The 17,835-nt window shown below is 41.5% G+C and overlaps 1 protein-coding gene across 1 annotated transcript in view; it reads left to right on the top strand.

Annotated features, from left to right (window-relative positions):
* Positions 1 to 17,835, top strand: part of LOC124612503 — a 529,185-nt gene that overhangs the window by 267,958 nt on the left and 243,392 nt on the right. The window contains exon 2 of the mRNA XM_047140744.1: positions 6,158 to 6,274. Coding sequence (XP_046996700.1) covers positions 6,158 to 6,274 — 117 coding nt within the window. The remainder of the gene's footprint in view (positions 1 to 6,157; positions 6,275 to 17,835) is intronic.

Genomic DNA, 17,835 nt, shown 5'->3' with positions numbered 1-17,835 from the left:
ATTTGCATCGAGTGACATAATTTAACATGTTATTAAAATGACAGACAGATTTGTTGACTTGATGGAATAATTCTTTGTTACAAAAAGGCCGTTTTTTAGAAGTTTGTCAATTGACTTCTCTAATTTGCATAAATAAGTAAGTAACATGAATTATTAAGAATTACATTGGTTTTCGTCTAAAATAGGATTGATTACGTGAATACTGAGTGAAAACGCTCCTAGTGAACAAATAGGTTTCACTGGGTGATTTTTATTTAAGGAGATCCAAAATACCTAAGTTGGCCACTATTTTTTGTACTTCATATTAATTATTTAAGATAAACTTAGTGTTTTTACATGATGACATTTGCTGTATCAGTGATCAAGTGATATTAACTTTTGTGTGGGTCAGTTATTCAGTATAATTTAATGGGTTGACTGTTTATGGAGACATGTTGTGCAATCATTGTTAACATACACAATAACTTTTCTATAATCATAAATACTCATTAAACTGGTTGAATTTGGAGGGTATCGCATACTTCATTAAAGTAAAGCCTTTAATATGTTCCGTTACAATCTACAGAGAGCAAGATCTGTAGTACTAACAATGATGGTAGGCGACACTTCTCAATAATGTATCCTGTTTGGTTATTATTTAAATGTCCACACATTTTATACTGTCTTTTGCAACACTCTGCGGAGCTTCCTTAATTGTATGGTAACTTTTCCATCCAACTTCCAAAATATCATACACATGTCCGCCTTCCGGTGCGCACTAGACAAAGTGAGTATTACATACTCACAACTAAGTTACGCCCGATATAGAGTACAAAATGTCCGGCTCTGAAGAACACCCGAAACAGAGTGACTATTTGTTATCCGCATCTAACTAACGCACGATATTGAGATATGCGTCCGACCCTTCAGAAAGCCCGAAACAGAGATACGTGTCCGCCTCTGAAGAACGCCCGGAAACTGTGACTAGCGCAGCCGAAGTACTTCTTCTCCCAGGCGCGCCAATGCGACCCGAAAGTGTCTTAAGCACTTCGGTTGCAATGTCGTTACTCTTACGTTTCTCCGAAGCTGTTGTTGTTGTTGTGGTCTTCAGTCCTGAGACTGGTTTGATGCAGCTCTCCATGCTACTCTATCCTGTGCAAGCTTTTTCATCTCCCAGTACCTACTGCAACCTACATCCTTCTGAATCTGCTTAGTGTATTCATCTCTTGGTCTCCCTCTATGATTTTTACCCTCCACGCTGCCCTCCAATACTAAATTGGTGATCCCTTGATGCCTCAGAACATGTCCTACCAACCGATCCCTTCTTCTGGTCAAGTTGTGCCACGAACTTCTCTTCTCCCCAATCCTATTCAATACTTCCTCATTAGTTATGTGATCTACCCATCTAATCTTCAGCATTCTTCTGTAGCACCACATTTCAAAAGCTTCTATTCTCTTCTTGTCCAAACTATTTATCGTCCATGTTTCACTTCCATACATGGCTACACTCCATACGAATACTTTCAGAAACGACTTCCTGACTCTTAAATCTACACTCGAAGTTAACAAATTTTTCTTCTTCAGAAACGCTTTCCTTGCCATTACCAGCCTACATTTTATATCCTCTCTACTTCGACCATCATCAGTTATTTTGCTCCCCAAATAGCAAAACTCCTTTACTACTTTAAGTGCCTCATTTCTTAATCTAATTCCCTCAGCATCACCCGACTTAATTAGACTACATTCCATTATCTTTGTTTTGCTTTTGTTGATGTTCATCTTATATCCTCCTTTCAAGACACTGTCCATTCCATTCAACTGCTCTTCCAAGTCCTTTGCTGTCTCTGACAGAATTACAATGTCATCGGCGAACCTCAAAGTTTTTATTTCTTCTCCATGAATTTTAATACCTACTCCGAATTTTTCTTTTGTTTCCTTTACTGCTTGCTCAATATACAGATTGAACAACATCGGGGAGAGGCTACAACCGTCTTACTCCCTTCCCAACCACTGCTTCCCTTTCATGTCCCTCGACTCTTATAACTGCCATCTGGTTTCTGTACAAATTGTAAATAGCCTTTCGCTCCAAAGCTAGTGAAATTTAATAAAAAAGAACGATAGACTCGTAGGGTAACCATGAGAGATTGTCATACTAAAAACTGGGTTAAATACAATGAAAAGTATATAAATAATTAACAAGAGAAGTTAGGCGTTTGGGCGCCTAGCACCCGAACGTGCCGACCAATCAGAAGCAAGTTCAGTACAACTGACGGACTTACCCACGGTAGTGATATACAGGGTGGCGCACGAAATGTGTTACGAATTGTTTCTTTCGCAATTTACGACGCACATTAGATATCCCGCTGGGATCTCTACAGCAGTACCAGCAGAGCTTGGAAAAACAAATGACTTACGAAATGACGTGTAATTCACGATACTGCCGCTAGGAGACTAGTAAGCAGCAGTGGCTGACAATGGAAGACTGGCAACACAGCAACGATCGGCAATTGTGTTACTTTTTCATGAAACGAAAAGCCTTGTTGTGACTCAGAGGCGTTTTCGACAACAGTTTAACACACGATGGGTCCCTTGCAAGAAGACCATCCACAGGTTGCACGATAAATTTGTACAGGAAGGAAGAGTATTGGAAGCGAAGCGACCTCGGCCTAAGCCTGTTTGCTCGCCAGAGAATATTGAAGCGGTACGAGTTGCTGTACAGAGAAGTCCTGGGAAATCGTATAGAAAGGCAGCAGTGCAACTGGGAATATCCAGACGCTCTGTTCAAAGCATTCTTAAAAGTGACCTCCATATGTACCCATACAAGATGACCTGTGCACAGAAGCTCACTGAAGAACACAAGCAGCAGAGACTACTGTTTGCTCAGTGGGCGGAGGATAGGGAAGAAACTCTCAACAACGTTTGGTTTTAGACGAGGCGCATTTTCATTTAGACGGTGTGGTTAACAAAAAAATGTAAGTTTCTGGGCCACTGAAAACTCACAAGTGTTTCATGAACGACAACATTATGCTCCGAAGATTACAGCGTCGGCAGCAATTTCCAGTCACGGACTTAATGGACCCTTTTTCTTTGAAGAAACTGTGAACAGCGAGCGTTATTTGAGCATGCTTCACAATAGCTTCATTCCACAGCTTCTTGCTACTGCCTTGCCCTTCAACACGCAGTGGTTCATGCAAGATGGAGCAAGGCCACATACTGCAAACACTGTGTTGGTGTTTTTACACGAGCATTTCGACATGCGGATCATTTCACTCAGGTTTCCAGGTCGCTTCAATGACGGACAAAATTGGCCCCCCAATAATCCAGACTTCAATCCATGTGACTGTTTTCTTTGGGGGTACCTAAAGGAAAAAATTTTCCCGAAACGTCCACGTGATTTAATGGAGCTCAGAAGACTTATTCTTCAAGCTTGCAGTGAAATTACGGAAGACATGTGCCGTAGGGTAATCACTAACTTTAGTGTTCGTTTGAAGGAAGTTAGGAAACGAAATGGTGGACATATTGAGCATGTGCTGAGTTAGAACAAATCTCCATGGACGGCTCTTCATTGTAGTATATGTTCCTTTCAGATTGTATTGACAATAAAGTTTATATTCAAAAACAAAATGGTAGCAAATTTCGTGCGCCACCCTATAGTGTACCATCTGTCGCTTGTACTTCACTCCATTTCTGTACCATATGCTACTTCACGTGTATCAAGCTGCATCAAGGAGAGCTTCTAGCAAAATACAATGCTGGCGGCCACAGCCAGGAATATCACGAAGCGGAAACGCGAAGGGGCAAACACAGGGCAGGCAGACCTCATGCACTGGCCGACAGGGACTATCAGGCTTCGCGGAGGATGGTTGTAAGAAATAGCATGAAATCAGCGGAAGGTATCACTCGCGATTTTCAAAGTGTTACGAGCAGTCCAGCTGGCACAACCACCGTGCGTAGGGAGTTAAAAGGAATAGGGTACAATGGACGAGCAACTCCTCGTAAGCCACACATTTCTGTTGTGAATGCTGAGCCACACTTCAGACTGCGTAAAAAGGGGTGCCACTGGACAATGTATGCCTGGAAATGACGATGATGATGTTTGGTTTGTGGGGTGCTCAACTGCGCCGTTATCAGCACCCGTAGAAATTCCCAACCTTAGCTCAGTCCAATCTCGCCACTTTCATGAATGATGATGAAATGGTGAGGACAACACAAACACCCAGTCATCTAGAGGTAGGTGAAAATCCCTGACCCCGCCGGGAATCGAAACCGGGGACCCAGTGCTCGTGAAGCGAGAACGTGACCGCGAGACCACTAGCTGTGGACTCTGGAAAAGAGTGATTTGGAGTGATGACTCACGCTATACCGTGTGGGAAGCCCACGGAAGGGTTCTCGATTGACGAACGTCTAAAACACGTCACCTGCCACCATGTGTACTGTCAACAGTTAAGTACGGAGGAGGTGATGGGGGTGTTTCTACGTGCTTAGTGTGTGTTCCCGTAACTGCGTTTAAGAAAACACTACGTGCAGAAGGGTATGAACATATCTTACGCCATTATATACTGCCTACAGTAGAGGTACAGTTCGGAGCTAATGATTGTTTGTATCAGCACGACGTTGGTCTTTGCCATAAAGTAGCATCCATGAGAGTGCCCCAGGGAAGTGTGGTAGGTCCGCTGTTGTTTTCTGTCTACATAAATGATCTTTTGGAAAGGGTGGATAGTAATGTGCGGCTGTTTGCTGATGATGCTGTGGTGTACGGGAAGGTGTCGTCGTTGAGTGACTGTAGGAGGATACAAGATGACTTGGACAGGATTTGTGATTGGTGTAAAGAATGGCAGCTAACTCTAAATATAGATAAATGTAAATTAATGCAGATGCATAGGAAAAAGAATCCCGTAGTGTTTGAACACTCCATTAGTAGTGTAGTGTAGCGCATGACACAGTCACGTCGATTAAATATTTGGGCCTAACATTGCAGAGCGATATGAAGTGGGACAAGCATGTAATGGCAGTTGTGGGGAAGGCGGATAGTCGTCTTCGGTTCATTGGTAGAATTTTGGGAACATGTGGTTCATCTGCAAAGGAGACCGCTTATAAAACACTAATACGACCTATTCTTGAGTACTGCTCTAGCGTGTGGGGTCCCTATCAGATCAGATTGAGGGAGGACATAGAAGCAATTCAGAGGCGGGCTGCTAGATTTGTTACTGGCAGGTTTTATCATCACGCGAGAGTTACGGAAATGCTTCAGGAACTCGGATGGTAGTCTCTGGAGGAAAGGAGGCGTTCTTTTCGTGAGTCGCTGCTGAGGAAATTTAGAGAACCAGCATTTGAGGCTGACTGCAGTACAATTTTACTGCCGCTAACTTATATTTCGCGGAAAGACCACAAAAATAAGATAAGAGAGATTAGGGCTCGTACAGAGGCATATAGGCAGTCATTTTTTCCTCGTTCTGTTTGGGAGTGGAACAGGGAGAGAAGATGCTAGTTGTGGTACAAGGTACCCTCTGCCACGCACTGTATGGTGGATTGCGGAGTATGTACGTAGATGTAGATGTAGATGTTGACAATAACGTATTTCAATAGACTGATTTGCACAAGAATCCCGACCAGAACCTAATGGAACACCTTTGGTGTAAACTGGAACGTCGGCTGCGTTCCACACGCCAGCATCCAAAATTACTATCTTCTCTGGTTTCAGCTCTTGTGGAAGAATGCGCTCCTCCACAGACATTCAGACACCGCGCTGAAGGAGTCCCCAGCAGAGTTCGAGCCGTCATAATGGTGGACGCATCCGATGTTAGTGTCCAGTAATATGTGTCTCCGGATACTTTTGATCGGATAGTGTTACGTGCTAATACACAGTTACCATGATATCATTAACACTGCCGGCCGAGGTGGCCGAGCGGTTCGGGGCGCTTCAGTCCGGAACCGCGCGACTGCTACGGTCGCAGGTTCGAATCCTGCCTCGGGCATGGATGTGTGTGATGTCCCTAGGTTAGTTAGGTTTAAGTAGTTCTAAGTTCTAGGGGACTGATGACCTCAGATGTTAAGTCCCATAGTGCTCAGCGCCATTTGAGCCATTTTTGTGAATCCTCAAGTGAACTGTGGTATAAGTGTGTTTTCTGTGGTGTAAAGTGGTCTCTCTGAGCAGTGTTGTGCTTCGTGGCTGTTGCAGGCGTGATCTTCTGCACGGACACGATGGCGTGCATGAACCTGCCCGGCTACACGTGCAAGGGCGGCCGCTGCGTGTGCGAGCCGCAGCGAGACACGGGCCTCTTCTCCTGCTTCGGCGGTAAGCTGCCTCTCCTGCCCTGCTCTAGCCTGTCACCTAACGACGCCATTACCGGCCTCTTCGTTAACACGCTAGCTCAGTCCGCCCGCTGCTCCTCATTACTCGAAGCTTGCCTGCCGCAGCACTCTGCACGTAGTCACCTGCCGTGTGTGCCTTAGAACTGTGCGGCTCACAACGTTTCTTTCCTACTGGCCACAACTGATATGAAGACTGTTCCAAATGTGTCGCTACGTCGCAGCGATGTAGCTGGATGCAGCTATTTGTACGTGACACAGACATTTCGTCTCATCCCAAAAGCACATTAAGGGATCAACACCGTGCATCAGGTCGAAAAAAATCGATTTTCGGTTTTCATCATATTTCGATAGATTAAGGTTTTATTTAAGTTCTATGAGAAGAATTTTGCTGAAAAAAATTTTTTTTCGAGCATTTAAAGAACATTTTTCTACCACGTGTGTTTATGTGCCACACCCACTTTTCTGTCACCCACTTTTCTGCATATATTTGAGATCTTTATATCCCCTACATTGCACGTTAGGGATTTTTTTTTTACTCCCGAGTGTGTTGGCTATCCTTGGAATGCAAAGGTCGGTATTCTTTTGTTTCTGCTGTTTGTAAACAACACACTTTCAAACGCGCGGTTAGTTTTGTTCAAGCGTGATTGCGAGTAGTTGTTATACTTAACGCTTGCAGTGCTTGTTTACGTGTATTTTGTTGTGTTTATTGAAGGCATTTTCAAGAAACGACAATTTAGAGAAAACAAGTTTAGAAAGCTTTCTGTACAAGAGGTTATGTCGCCTGGCAACAATGTTTCTAATTGTAATTCTTCAACAAGTGCATCATCAAAGAAGCTCCCACAATTTCAAGAGAGTTACAACGAATTTACTGTAAGTAACAAGAGGTGCAGTAACATTATTACAAATTTGAGAATATTATCAGATGTAATTTCTAAATTTGTACAACGTAGACAGTGTGGTGAGTCACAGAGTGTGAAAATTTGTGAGAGTGCCAGTGGGAGAAAAGGTCTAGCAATTGCTTAGGATTTCATTTGCACTAAATGCTCAGCTGTGATATCATTTATGAGTACTTCAAAACCAGATAGATGCAAGTGGTCCTTATGAAATCAATACTAGATTAGTTTATGCCTTACGGTCCATTGGCAACAGCATGGCTGCAGGGAGAATAAATTTGAAAAACTGACTGCAATATTAGGGAAAGCTGTATGTGAGGTCAGTGAGGAAAGCATGAAACTGTCTGCTAGGGAAGCAGTGGAAGAAAATGATTGATGTTCGGAGATTGCAGTTGCACTTGACAGAAGTTGGCAGAAAAGGAGACATACTTCTCTGAATGTGGTAGTAACTGCTATGAGTGTACACATCGGTAAAGTTTTAGATGTGGAGATAATGTCTAAATACTGTAAACTCAATGAACATAAAGAACACAAATGTGTGGCTAATTTTAGAGGAACAAGCGGTGGTATGGAAGTTCATGGAGTACAACAATTATTTCATCGCTCCGTAGACACAAGAGGCGTACGGTACACCAAATATTTGGGCGATGGTGACATTAAGGCATACAACAATGTGGTGAACTCTACGCCATATGGAGATGTCATTATTAGCAAAATAGAATGTGTATGTCATGTTCAGAAACGTTTGGGAAGAAGGCTGAGAAAACTAACTGTTGATATGAGAGGAAAAAAAAATTACAAGATGGAAAATTGTTGACCGGACAGGGTCTAAAACTCAAACAGAAAACATGCAGGTATACTATGGACAGGCAATTAGGAGAAATAAAGAAAATCTGGAGGCAAGGAAGAGAGATGTTTGGGCCATATTCTTCCATTAGTCCTCTACTGATGATAAGCCATGTCATGGATTGTGTCCTTCAGGAGAAAATTCGTGGTGCAAATACAATAGAGCTCAAGCAACTGGAGAATCTTATTCTCACCAGCATTCTCTTCCTGCTGCTGTTATTACAGCAATTGAACCTATTTGCTGAGACTTGGCTCATCTTGACCTTCTAAGGAAACGTCTGCGTGAGCAGACACAGAACCCAAATGAATGTTTCGACAGCATAATTCGGAACAGCCTTCCTAAAACTGTTATTGTAGGTATGCATACAATGAAACTAGGAGTTCACGATGCTGTTATTACATTCAATTGTGGTAATATTGGAAAGTGCTGGGTACTGAAAAAGCTGGGAATTAATCCTGGTGAAAATACGATCACTGGGCTGCAACATTGCGATATAATGAGGATAGCAGGTGCTGACAGGTCTACATCTAATGTGGCCAAGAAAGCAAGACAAACATCCAGGAAGGTAAAAAAGAAGCTGGACGACCTCCTAGAGGCCAAAGAAGGGCCATCATATGCAGCAGGACAGTTTTAATCAACTGTAAATAACAAATTTCAAAATTTTTACTTTAAAGTCAATTTCCCGCAAACTAAAATTTTCACTACATTTGCCCCATTATATCAGAAACTATCATAGATAAATGAATGAAATTTTCAGAGATTCTGAATAACATAAAAAGCCACCTCTGGTACTACATTCATTAATATTCCCCCATTAGGAAGTTCACAAAAAATATTTTCTGCAAGAAAAAACTTAATATTTTTTGTTAATAAATTTAAAAAGTATTCCTTAAAAACTATAAAATGGATAAAGTAGATTTTAATACAGTTGACTCTATTAGAAACATGTAACATACAGTAAAAATATTAAGGCCCTGCATCAAATAGTTTTTTTCAGAAGTGGGTCAAATACTTGCCCAAATTAACATGGGTTAGATAGGCAGGGTGTGGTCTCCTTAATACCAATTTTTTCTGTTCGGCACAAACGTATATTTATTTAATATTTTCTACAAGGTAGTCGTTGTCAGCTGCAGGACATTTTAGGAATTAGATTGTATGTTCAACAGCTACACTTTTTTTATTTATTATCAGCACCCTGTTTCGGCTGCATTCGATCGTCTTCTATCTGCATTACAAGCGAACTAACATTACGGAAAGTGGATACGCGTATACTAATATAAAAGCGCAAGAATACAAAGCTGTAGTAACACTTACATAAAACATGATCAGGTGAGCTTGATACAAAACTCAGCCTTACAATAAGACCACTATGTCGTACACAAAAGATGCCGAAAGTCAAGTAGAGTGGAAAGTTTTGTATACCATCTTATCGTACGAATAGTTTCAGATTTATATCTGTATTTCAGCACTGTACTGTTTAGCAAAAGAAATTAATATAAGAGAGGCAGAAGCCCCCCCCCCCCCCCCCCCATGAACCATGGACCTTGCCGTTGGTGGGGAGGCTTGCGTGCCTCAACGATACAGATAGCCGTAGCGTAGGTGCAACCACAACGGAGGGGTATCTGTTGAGAGGCCAGACAAACGTGTGGTCCCTGAAGAGGGACAGCAGCCTTTTCAGTAGTTGCAGGGGCAACAGTCTGAGTGATTGACTGATCTGGCCTTGTAACACTAACAAAAATGCCATTGCTGTTCTGGTACTGCGAGTGGCTGAAAGCAAGGGGAAACTACAGCCGTAACTTTTCCCGAGGGCATGCAGCTTTACTGTATGATTAAACGATGATGGCGTCCTCTTGGGTAAAATATTCTGGAGGTAAAATAGTCCCCCATTCGGATATCCGGGCGGGGACTACTCAAGAGGACGTCGTTATCAGGAGAAAGAATACTGGCGTTCTACTGATCGGAGCGTGGAATGTCAGATCCCTTAATCGGGCAGGTAGGTTAGAAAATTTAAAAATGGAAATGGATAGGTTAAAGTTAGATATAGTGGGAATTAGTGAAGTTCGGTGGCAGGAGGAACAAGACTTTTGGTCAGGTGAATACAGGGTTATAAATACAAAATGAAATAGGGGTAATGCAGGAGTAGGTTCAATAATGAATAAAAAAAATAGGAGTGCGGGTAAGCTACTACAAACAGCATAATGAACGCATTATTGTGGCCAAGATAGACACGAAGCCCATGTGTACTACAGTAGTACAAGTTTATATGTCAACTAGCTCTGCAGATGACGAAGAAATTGATGAAATGTATGAGGAAATAAAAGAAATTATTCAGGATGTGAAGGGAGACGAAAATTTAATAATCATGGGTGACTGGAATTCGAGAGTAGGAAAAGGGATAGAAGGAAACATAGTATGTGAATATGGATTGGGGCTAACAAATTCAAGAGGAAGCCGCCTGGTAGAATTTTGCGCAGAGCATAACTTAATCATAGATAACACTTGGTTCAAGAATCATGAAAGAAGGTTGTATACATGGAAGAACCCTGGAGGTACTAAAAGGTATCAGATAGTTTATATAATGGTAGGACACAGATTTAGGAATCAGGTTTTAAATTGTAAGACATTTCCAGGGGCAGATGTGGACTCTGACCACAATCTATTGGCTATGAACTGTAGATTAAAACTGAAGAAACTGCAGAAAGGTGGGAATTTAAGGAGATGAGACCTGGATAAACTGAAAGAACCAGCGGTTGTAGAGAGTTTCAGGGAGAGCATAAGGGAACACTTGACGGGAATGGGGGAAAGAAATACAGTAGAAGAAGAATGGGAAGCTTTGAGGGATGAAATAGTGAAGGCAGCAGAGGATCAAATAGGTACAAAGACGAGGGTTAGTAGAAACCATTGGGTAACAGAAGACATATTGAATATAACTGATGAAAGGAGAAAATATAAAAACGCAGTAAATGAAGCAGGCAAAAAGCAATATAAACGCCTCAAAAATGAAAGCGACAGGAAATGCAATATGGCTAAGCAGGGATGCCTAGAGGACAAATATAAGGATGTAGAGGCTTATCTCACTAGGGGTAAGATAGATACTGCCTACAGGAAAATTAAAGAGACCTTTGGAGAAAGGAGAACCACTTGCATGAATATCAAGTTCTTTGATGGAAACCCAGTTCTAAGCAAAGAAGGGAAAGCATAAAGGTGGAAGGAGTATATAGAGGGTCTATACAATGGCAATGTTCTTGAGGACAATATTATGGAAATGGAAGAGGATGTAGATGAAGATGAAATGGCAGATATGATACTGCGTGAAGAGTTTGACAGAGCACTGAAAGACCTGAGTCGAAACAAGGCCCCCGGAGTAGACAACATTCCATTAGAACTACTGACAGCCTTGGGAGAGCCAGTCCTGACAAAACTCTACCATCTGGTGAGCAAGATGTATGAGATAGGTGAAATACCCTCAGACTTCAACAAGAATATTATAATTCCAATCCCAAAGAAAGCAGGTGTTGACAGATGTGAAAATTACCGAACTATCAGTTTAAGGAAAATTATCGAACTATCAGTTTAATAAGTCACAGCTGCAAATTACTAACGCGAATTCTTTACAAACGAATGGAAAAACTGATAGAAGAAAAGTTTGGATTCCATAGATATGTTGGAACACGTGAGGCAATACTGACCCTACGACTTATCTTAGAAGAAAGATTAAGGAAAGACAAACCTACGTTTCTAGCATTTGTAGACTTAGAGAAAGCTTTTGACAATCTTTCAAATTCTGAAGGTGGCAGGGATAAACAACAGGGAGCGAAAGGCTATTTACAATTTGTACAGAAAGCAGATGGCAGTTATAAGAGTTTAGGGACATGAAAGGGAAGCAGTGGTTGGGAAGGGAGTGAGACAGGGTTGTAGTCTATCCCCGATGTTATTCAATCTGTATCTTGAGCAAGCAATAAAGGAAACAAAAGAAGAGTTCGGAGTGGGTATTAATATCCATGGGGAAGAAATAAAAACTTTGAGGTTCACCGATGACATTGTAACTCTGTCAGAGACACCAAAGGTCTTGGAAGAGCAGCTGAACGGAATGGACAGTGTCTTGAAAGGAGGATATAAGATGAACATCAACAAAAGCAAAACGAGGATAATGGAATGTAGTCAAATTAAGTCGGGTGATGCTGAGGGAATTAGATTAGGAAATGAGACACTTAAAGTAGTAAAGGAGTTTTGCTATTTGGGGAGCAAAATAACTAATGATGGTCGAAGTAGAGTGGATATAAAATATAGACTGGCAATGGGAAGGAAAGCGTTTCTGAAGAAGAAAAATTTGTTAACATCGAGTATAGATTTAAGTCACAGGAAGTCGTTTCTGAAAGTATTTGTATGGTGTGTAGCCATGTGTTGAAGTGAAACATGGACGATAAATAGTTTGGACAAGAAGAGAATAGAAGCTTTCGAAATGTGGTGCTACAGGAGAATGCTGAAGATTAGATGGGTAGATCACATAACTAATGAGGAGGTATTGAATAGAATTGGAGAGAAGAGAAATTTGTGGCACAACTTGGTTAGAAGAAGGGATCGGTTGGTAGGGCATATTCTGAGGCATCAAGGGATCACCAATTTAGTACTGGAGGGCAGCGTGGAAGGTAAAAATCGTAGAGGGAGAGCAAGAGATGAGTACACTAAGCAGATTCAGAAGGATGTAGGCTGCAGTAGGTACTGGGAGATGAAGAAGCTTGCACAGGAAAGAGTAGCATGGAGAGCTGCATCAAACCAGTCTCAGGACTGAAGACCACAACAACAACAACAAGGCAGAAGAGAAATTGAAACAAACAGAGAAAGATAGAAGAAGAGTAAGTACTTGTTAAGAGAGAAAGGACGAGTAAAAAAGGCTCTGTAGTAATAACCTTTGATCTTCCAGATGTATGCTCAACCGTAATCCAGAAGTCACATACTACTACAGAAGTGTAGTGTACCTCATTGCTACACAACACTATTTATTCTTCGTAGTTTTTTAATACACTGCATAACATTACGCTACACCACACTACACTTGTTGTCAGAAACAAAACTTGTGTTTGTCTTCTTTTCTTGAATGATAGCTTCTGGCGCGAAAAGTCATGATTAAAGATTCACAGGGGGTATGCCGTCAATCCACCCTAGGCGTAGAGATTGGAAGACGGCTGTGAGGATATCAGGGACTGCTCTCTGGCCCCCGCTGAGGTTCACCTCTTCACGTCTTCCGGAGATGTATGGCTTCTTCTAGTCTGTCTTTTGCTCAGATAGACCTGCAATCCATACGCTGATATTTTGGCCTGCAGGAAGTTCAGCTTACGCCGCAGTTCATTCCTTGTTATCGGTGTATTACTGAAGATACTTCTGTCCTAATCTGCGACATCTTGTCTAATAGCACAGTATCTCAGACGATGTGGTCCGGAGTGCCGATTTCTCCACATTCACGGGTGTCTCTGGTTCATTTGTCCATATACAACCTGTTTACTAAAAATTTGCCACGTCCCAACGGTTACTATTGCTACCATGGTCGGCGAGAAGTGCGACGTTCTAGGTAGCCCTTTTACTTTAGGAAGGAACGAGTGGGTTCTCCTCCCTTTTTCTGCACTGTCCCAAATTTCGTCTCCATCAATGCATGTCTTTATTTCCTCCTTCGATGTAGCTCTTATGCCCAATATTCCCATCCGTATTAACATGTTGGCCCTTTTCTTTTTGAGCCAGTACGTTGCACCTCTCTGTTCCTTACGGCTATGTCCAGCGGGAGGAGGCCCTAAGTATCACCATTAGAGCCCCAGTCGGTGTTAGTCTTCAATGTACTCGCCGAATAGCCTGTGCTTTCTTTACCTTTCTACTCCAATATCCCATACACACAAAAGCGATTAAGATAGTGTTGTGGCACGTTCTTATTGCAACTGAAATCTTCTTTGATCATTTGATGTTGCTTAGTGAATTATTTTAGTGCCTATCTGGCAAACGATTTCCGCATATGCATGAAAGTTCTGATTTTTGTTGATGCTTATACCAACTTATCAATATACTTCTTTTCTCCTCATTAGGCCGTTTATTATGACAGAGGGGTTTTCTGCTCTTAATAATGTTCCTTCGAATAACATATAAATGCCAGAATGAGATTTTCACTCTGCAGCGGAGTGCGCGCTGATATGAAACTTCCTGACAGATTAAAACTGTGTGCCCGACCGAGACTTGGTCGGGCACACAGTTTTAATCTGCCAGAAAATTTCAGCATATAAATGGTTTTGTGAGCTGTTGTCGTTAATTTTGTTCATGCATACTAGTCCCTTAGTTATCTGAGAACTTGTCTACAGTTTTCTTCTGATTTTGCCTTGGTGTTGAGATATACTATAACTATTAGCAGGTCATCTGCTTAGGGGATACAGTCTCCAGTTCTTGTCATATCGTGAAGCGTATTCAGTAGTCGTTCTCTCCTTGCCTGTTGCCAATTGGTACGTTCCAGTGTTCTTCCGACTGATAACAGTTGTTTGCACATTTGCTGAATCGTCCTTGTTGCTGGACACCGCCTGTCAGCATGCCTTTGCACGGACGTTTCAACTATTCTCTTCACATTTCTTCTGCATCCTTCGTTGATAAGTAGAATAAATAATTCCCTTGTATTGAGAGGGACAGTTTCTGCTCAGTTTGTCTTGGTAACATAGATATTTAAAGTGAAAGCTTGATCTCTCTTGTTCAGAAATAAAGTTTTGCAAAGTTTGATCAGGATAGATCTTTAGTCGCGATACGACAATTATGTTTGTAAGCGTAGTAGAGGAGCTGCGACTTCGCTTTGATCTTGCACAGAACTTTTAGCAGATACGAATCAATATTAGCAGTGAACGGTGAGTCACACCCACACAGTGTCGCTTAGTTATCAGGCAACATTAGCTGCATTTCTACTGTCAAATACTGTAGATTGAAGACATGCGTGGAAAAACGGGCTAACCCTCAAATGCGAAAACTTTAAAATAAGTGTTGCCATCTGTTCCTGGGTAGGGGAAATATCAAATTTGACATTGGTCTCACCCATAAATATCGCTAATGGGTGAGACCACTGTCGATTTTGATAGTTCCCGTACCCAGTAACAGATAGCAACACTTATTTCTAAGCTTTTGCATTTGAAGGTTAGCCCGTTTTTCGGCGCATGTCTTCGTTACACAGTTTAGCCGGACATATCATGATAGTTGTGACGTCATGCGTCACGGTTTGGCTACACGATGTTGTTATTGTTGTTGTGGTCTTCAGTCCTGAGACTGGTTTGATGCAGCTCTCCATGCTACTCCATCCTGTGCAAGCTTCTTCATCTCCCAGTACCTACTGCAGCCTACATCCTTCTGAATCTGGTTAGCGTGTTCATCTCTTGGTCTCCCTCTAAGATTTTTACCCTCCACGCTGGCCCCCAATACTAAATTGGTGATCCCTCGATGCCTCAGAAAATGTCCTACGAACCGATCCCTTCTTCTAGTCAAGTTGTGCCACAAACTCCTCTTTTCCCCAATTCTATTCAATACCTCCTCATTAGTTATGTGATCTACCCATCTAATCTTCAGCATTTTTCTGTAGCGCCACATTTCGAAAGCTTCTATTCTCTTCTTGTCTAAACTACTTATCGTCCACGTTTCACTTCCATACATGGCTACACTCCATACAAATACTTTCAGAAACGACTTCCTGACATTTAAATCTATACTCGATGTTAACAAATTTTTCTTCTTCAGATACGCTTTCCTTGCCATTTCCATTCTGCATTTTATATTCTCTCTACTTCGACCATCATTAGTTATTTTGCTACCCAAATAGCAAAACTCCTTTACTACTTTAAGTGTCTCATTTCCTAATCTAATTCCCTCAGCATCACGCGAATTAATTTGACTACATTCCATTATCCTCGTTTTGCTTTTGTTGATGTTCATCTTATATCCTCCTTTCAAGACACTGTCCATTCCCTTCAACTGCTCTTCCAAGACCTTTGCTGTCTCTGACAGAGTTACAATGTCATCGGTGAACCACAAAGTTTTTATTTCTTCCCCATGGATTTTAATACCTACTCCGAACTTTTCTTTTGTTTCCTTTATTGCTTGCTCAAGATACGGATTGAATAACATCAGGGATAGACTACAACCCTGTCTCACTCCCTTCCCAATTGCTGCTTCCCTTTCATACCCCTCGACTCTTATAACTGCCATCTGGTTTCTGTACAATATTTTAGTTTCTAGCTCTCTGGCTGCCAAAAGCAGAATACTAAGAACTAATCAAAGGCCTAATTCCGCCAATATACAATAGGGTAATTACGTCTTTCTATAAAGGTAATCATTAATCGTAAGAAAAGGAATCAAGACCTTTGGATTTTCTGCTGTGAAATGAAACAGGTGTTATTTAAAAGCAATGAAACATCCAAGCGCGGCAGTTGTCTTTGTTCCAGACAGACAGCCTGCGGTATTATTTTGTGTCCTGGGAGTCAGCCTGCCCTTTAACGCTGTGGTATCAAGGCAAGCGAGAAAGGCAGGGAATGTAATACAACGCTTGTCGACAGCTTATTTCTTCGTAATGAAATTTTCACTCCACTGAAGCAAGTTTATCCTTATTTGCAATCTGCATTTCTTTCATTTCGTCTGCATTATAAAACTACAGTAACAAAGTCAAGTTCGACGCAAATAATAAAGCAAATCGCAAGCACCACTCCGTGGCGCGTGTTTCTTCGGCAAATACGATATAACTGTGGTGTGCGTACGGTAAGACCTTCACTACAAACACCATCAGATTATTTGACTTGTCGCTCTAACGAAGTAGGCGAGTGTCAGCAATATGTCACGTGGTCTTATCGTGGCGTGTTTATCTTCTGCCGTTAGGTCAGACCATAGAAATGCCACTTGCACGCTTAGAGTAGCAGATTGATGGTACCCTACTTTAAACAGAACTTGATTAATTTTCACACACATTTATTAAAATAATAACTAGCATAAAAATTACTTAACTTTGAAACTTCCCCTTAGAAAAATTAATGAATTACTGTGCTGGTAAATCCCTTACGTTATTTGATTTTCAAACAGCTGAGCAGAACTGAACGTACTCAGACATTTCGCTCTTTTCTTCTTCTGATCAACACTAAACTGACACACAATATTTTTAGCGCAACGCAATCTGACTTTCAAAAATCCCTACAAAAGAATGGCCCTGACTAACAATAATCTATACTTTTCATCAATCACTTACCTCACAAAAATCTCCGTTACTCGAACTACTGCCAGCTAACTAAAAGGTTCTAACTACTGAAGTCACCATCTACTGATAGGCATAGTTAGCAAATGAAAGATTTTGATAAAGAACAAACAATGTATTTACCTTAATAGTGTTCAAAAGTCATAATATATATAGCAGTTCATGGCATCCAGTCTTACAAATTTACTGTCTCTGATGGACACACATCCAGATCATCCGCTCTCAAAACTCCGCCATTTCTCTCCCCACATCCACCACTGCTGGCGGCTCACCTCCAACTGCGCAACGCTACGCGCTGGTAACAGCCAACTGCCCACTACAATAGAGAATATTTTAACGATGCCGACCAGCCACAGACTGCACACAGCACATCCAGTGATTTTCATACAGAGCGCTACGTGGCGTTACCAACATAAAAACCTAAACAGCCTACTTACAACTTGGTTCTGGATGCTATTTACAATTGACAATCTGAAGTTCCTTTGGTATTGGTACATTAACCTTATTCTCACATATATCTCTGATACTTGACACAAGTCTATACACTTATCTTCATG

This window comes from Schistocerca americana, chromosome 4, assembly GCF_021461395.2.
Source record: "Schistocerca americana isolate TAMUIC-IGC-003095 chromosome 4, iqSchAmer2.1, whole genome shotgun sequence".
In the NCBI taxonomy this organism is placed as follows: Eukaryota; Metazoa; Arthropoda; class Insecta; order Orthoptera; family Acrididae; genus Schistocerca; species Schistocerca americana.
The sequence above is the reverse complement of the archived record's forward strand: the minus strand, read 5'-3'. Positions and strand labels throughout refer to the sequence as shown.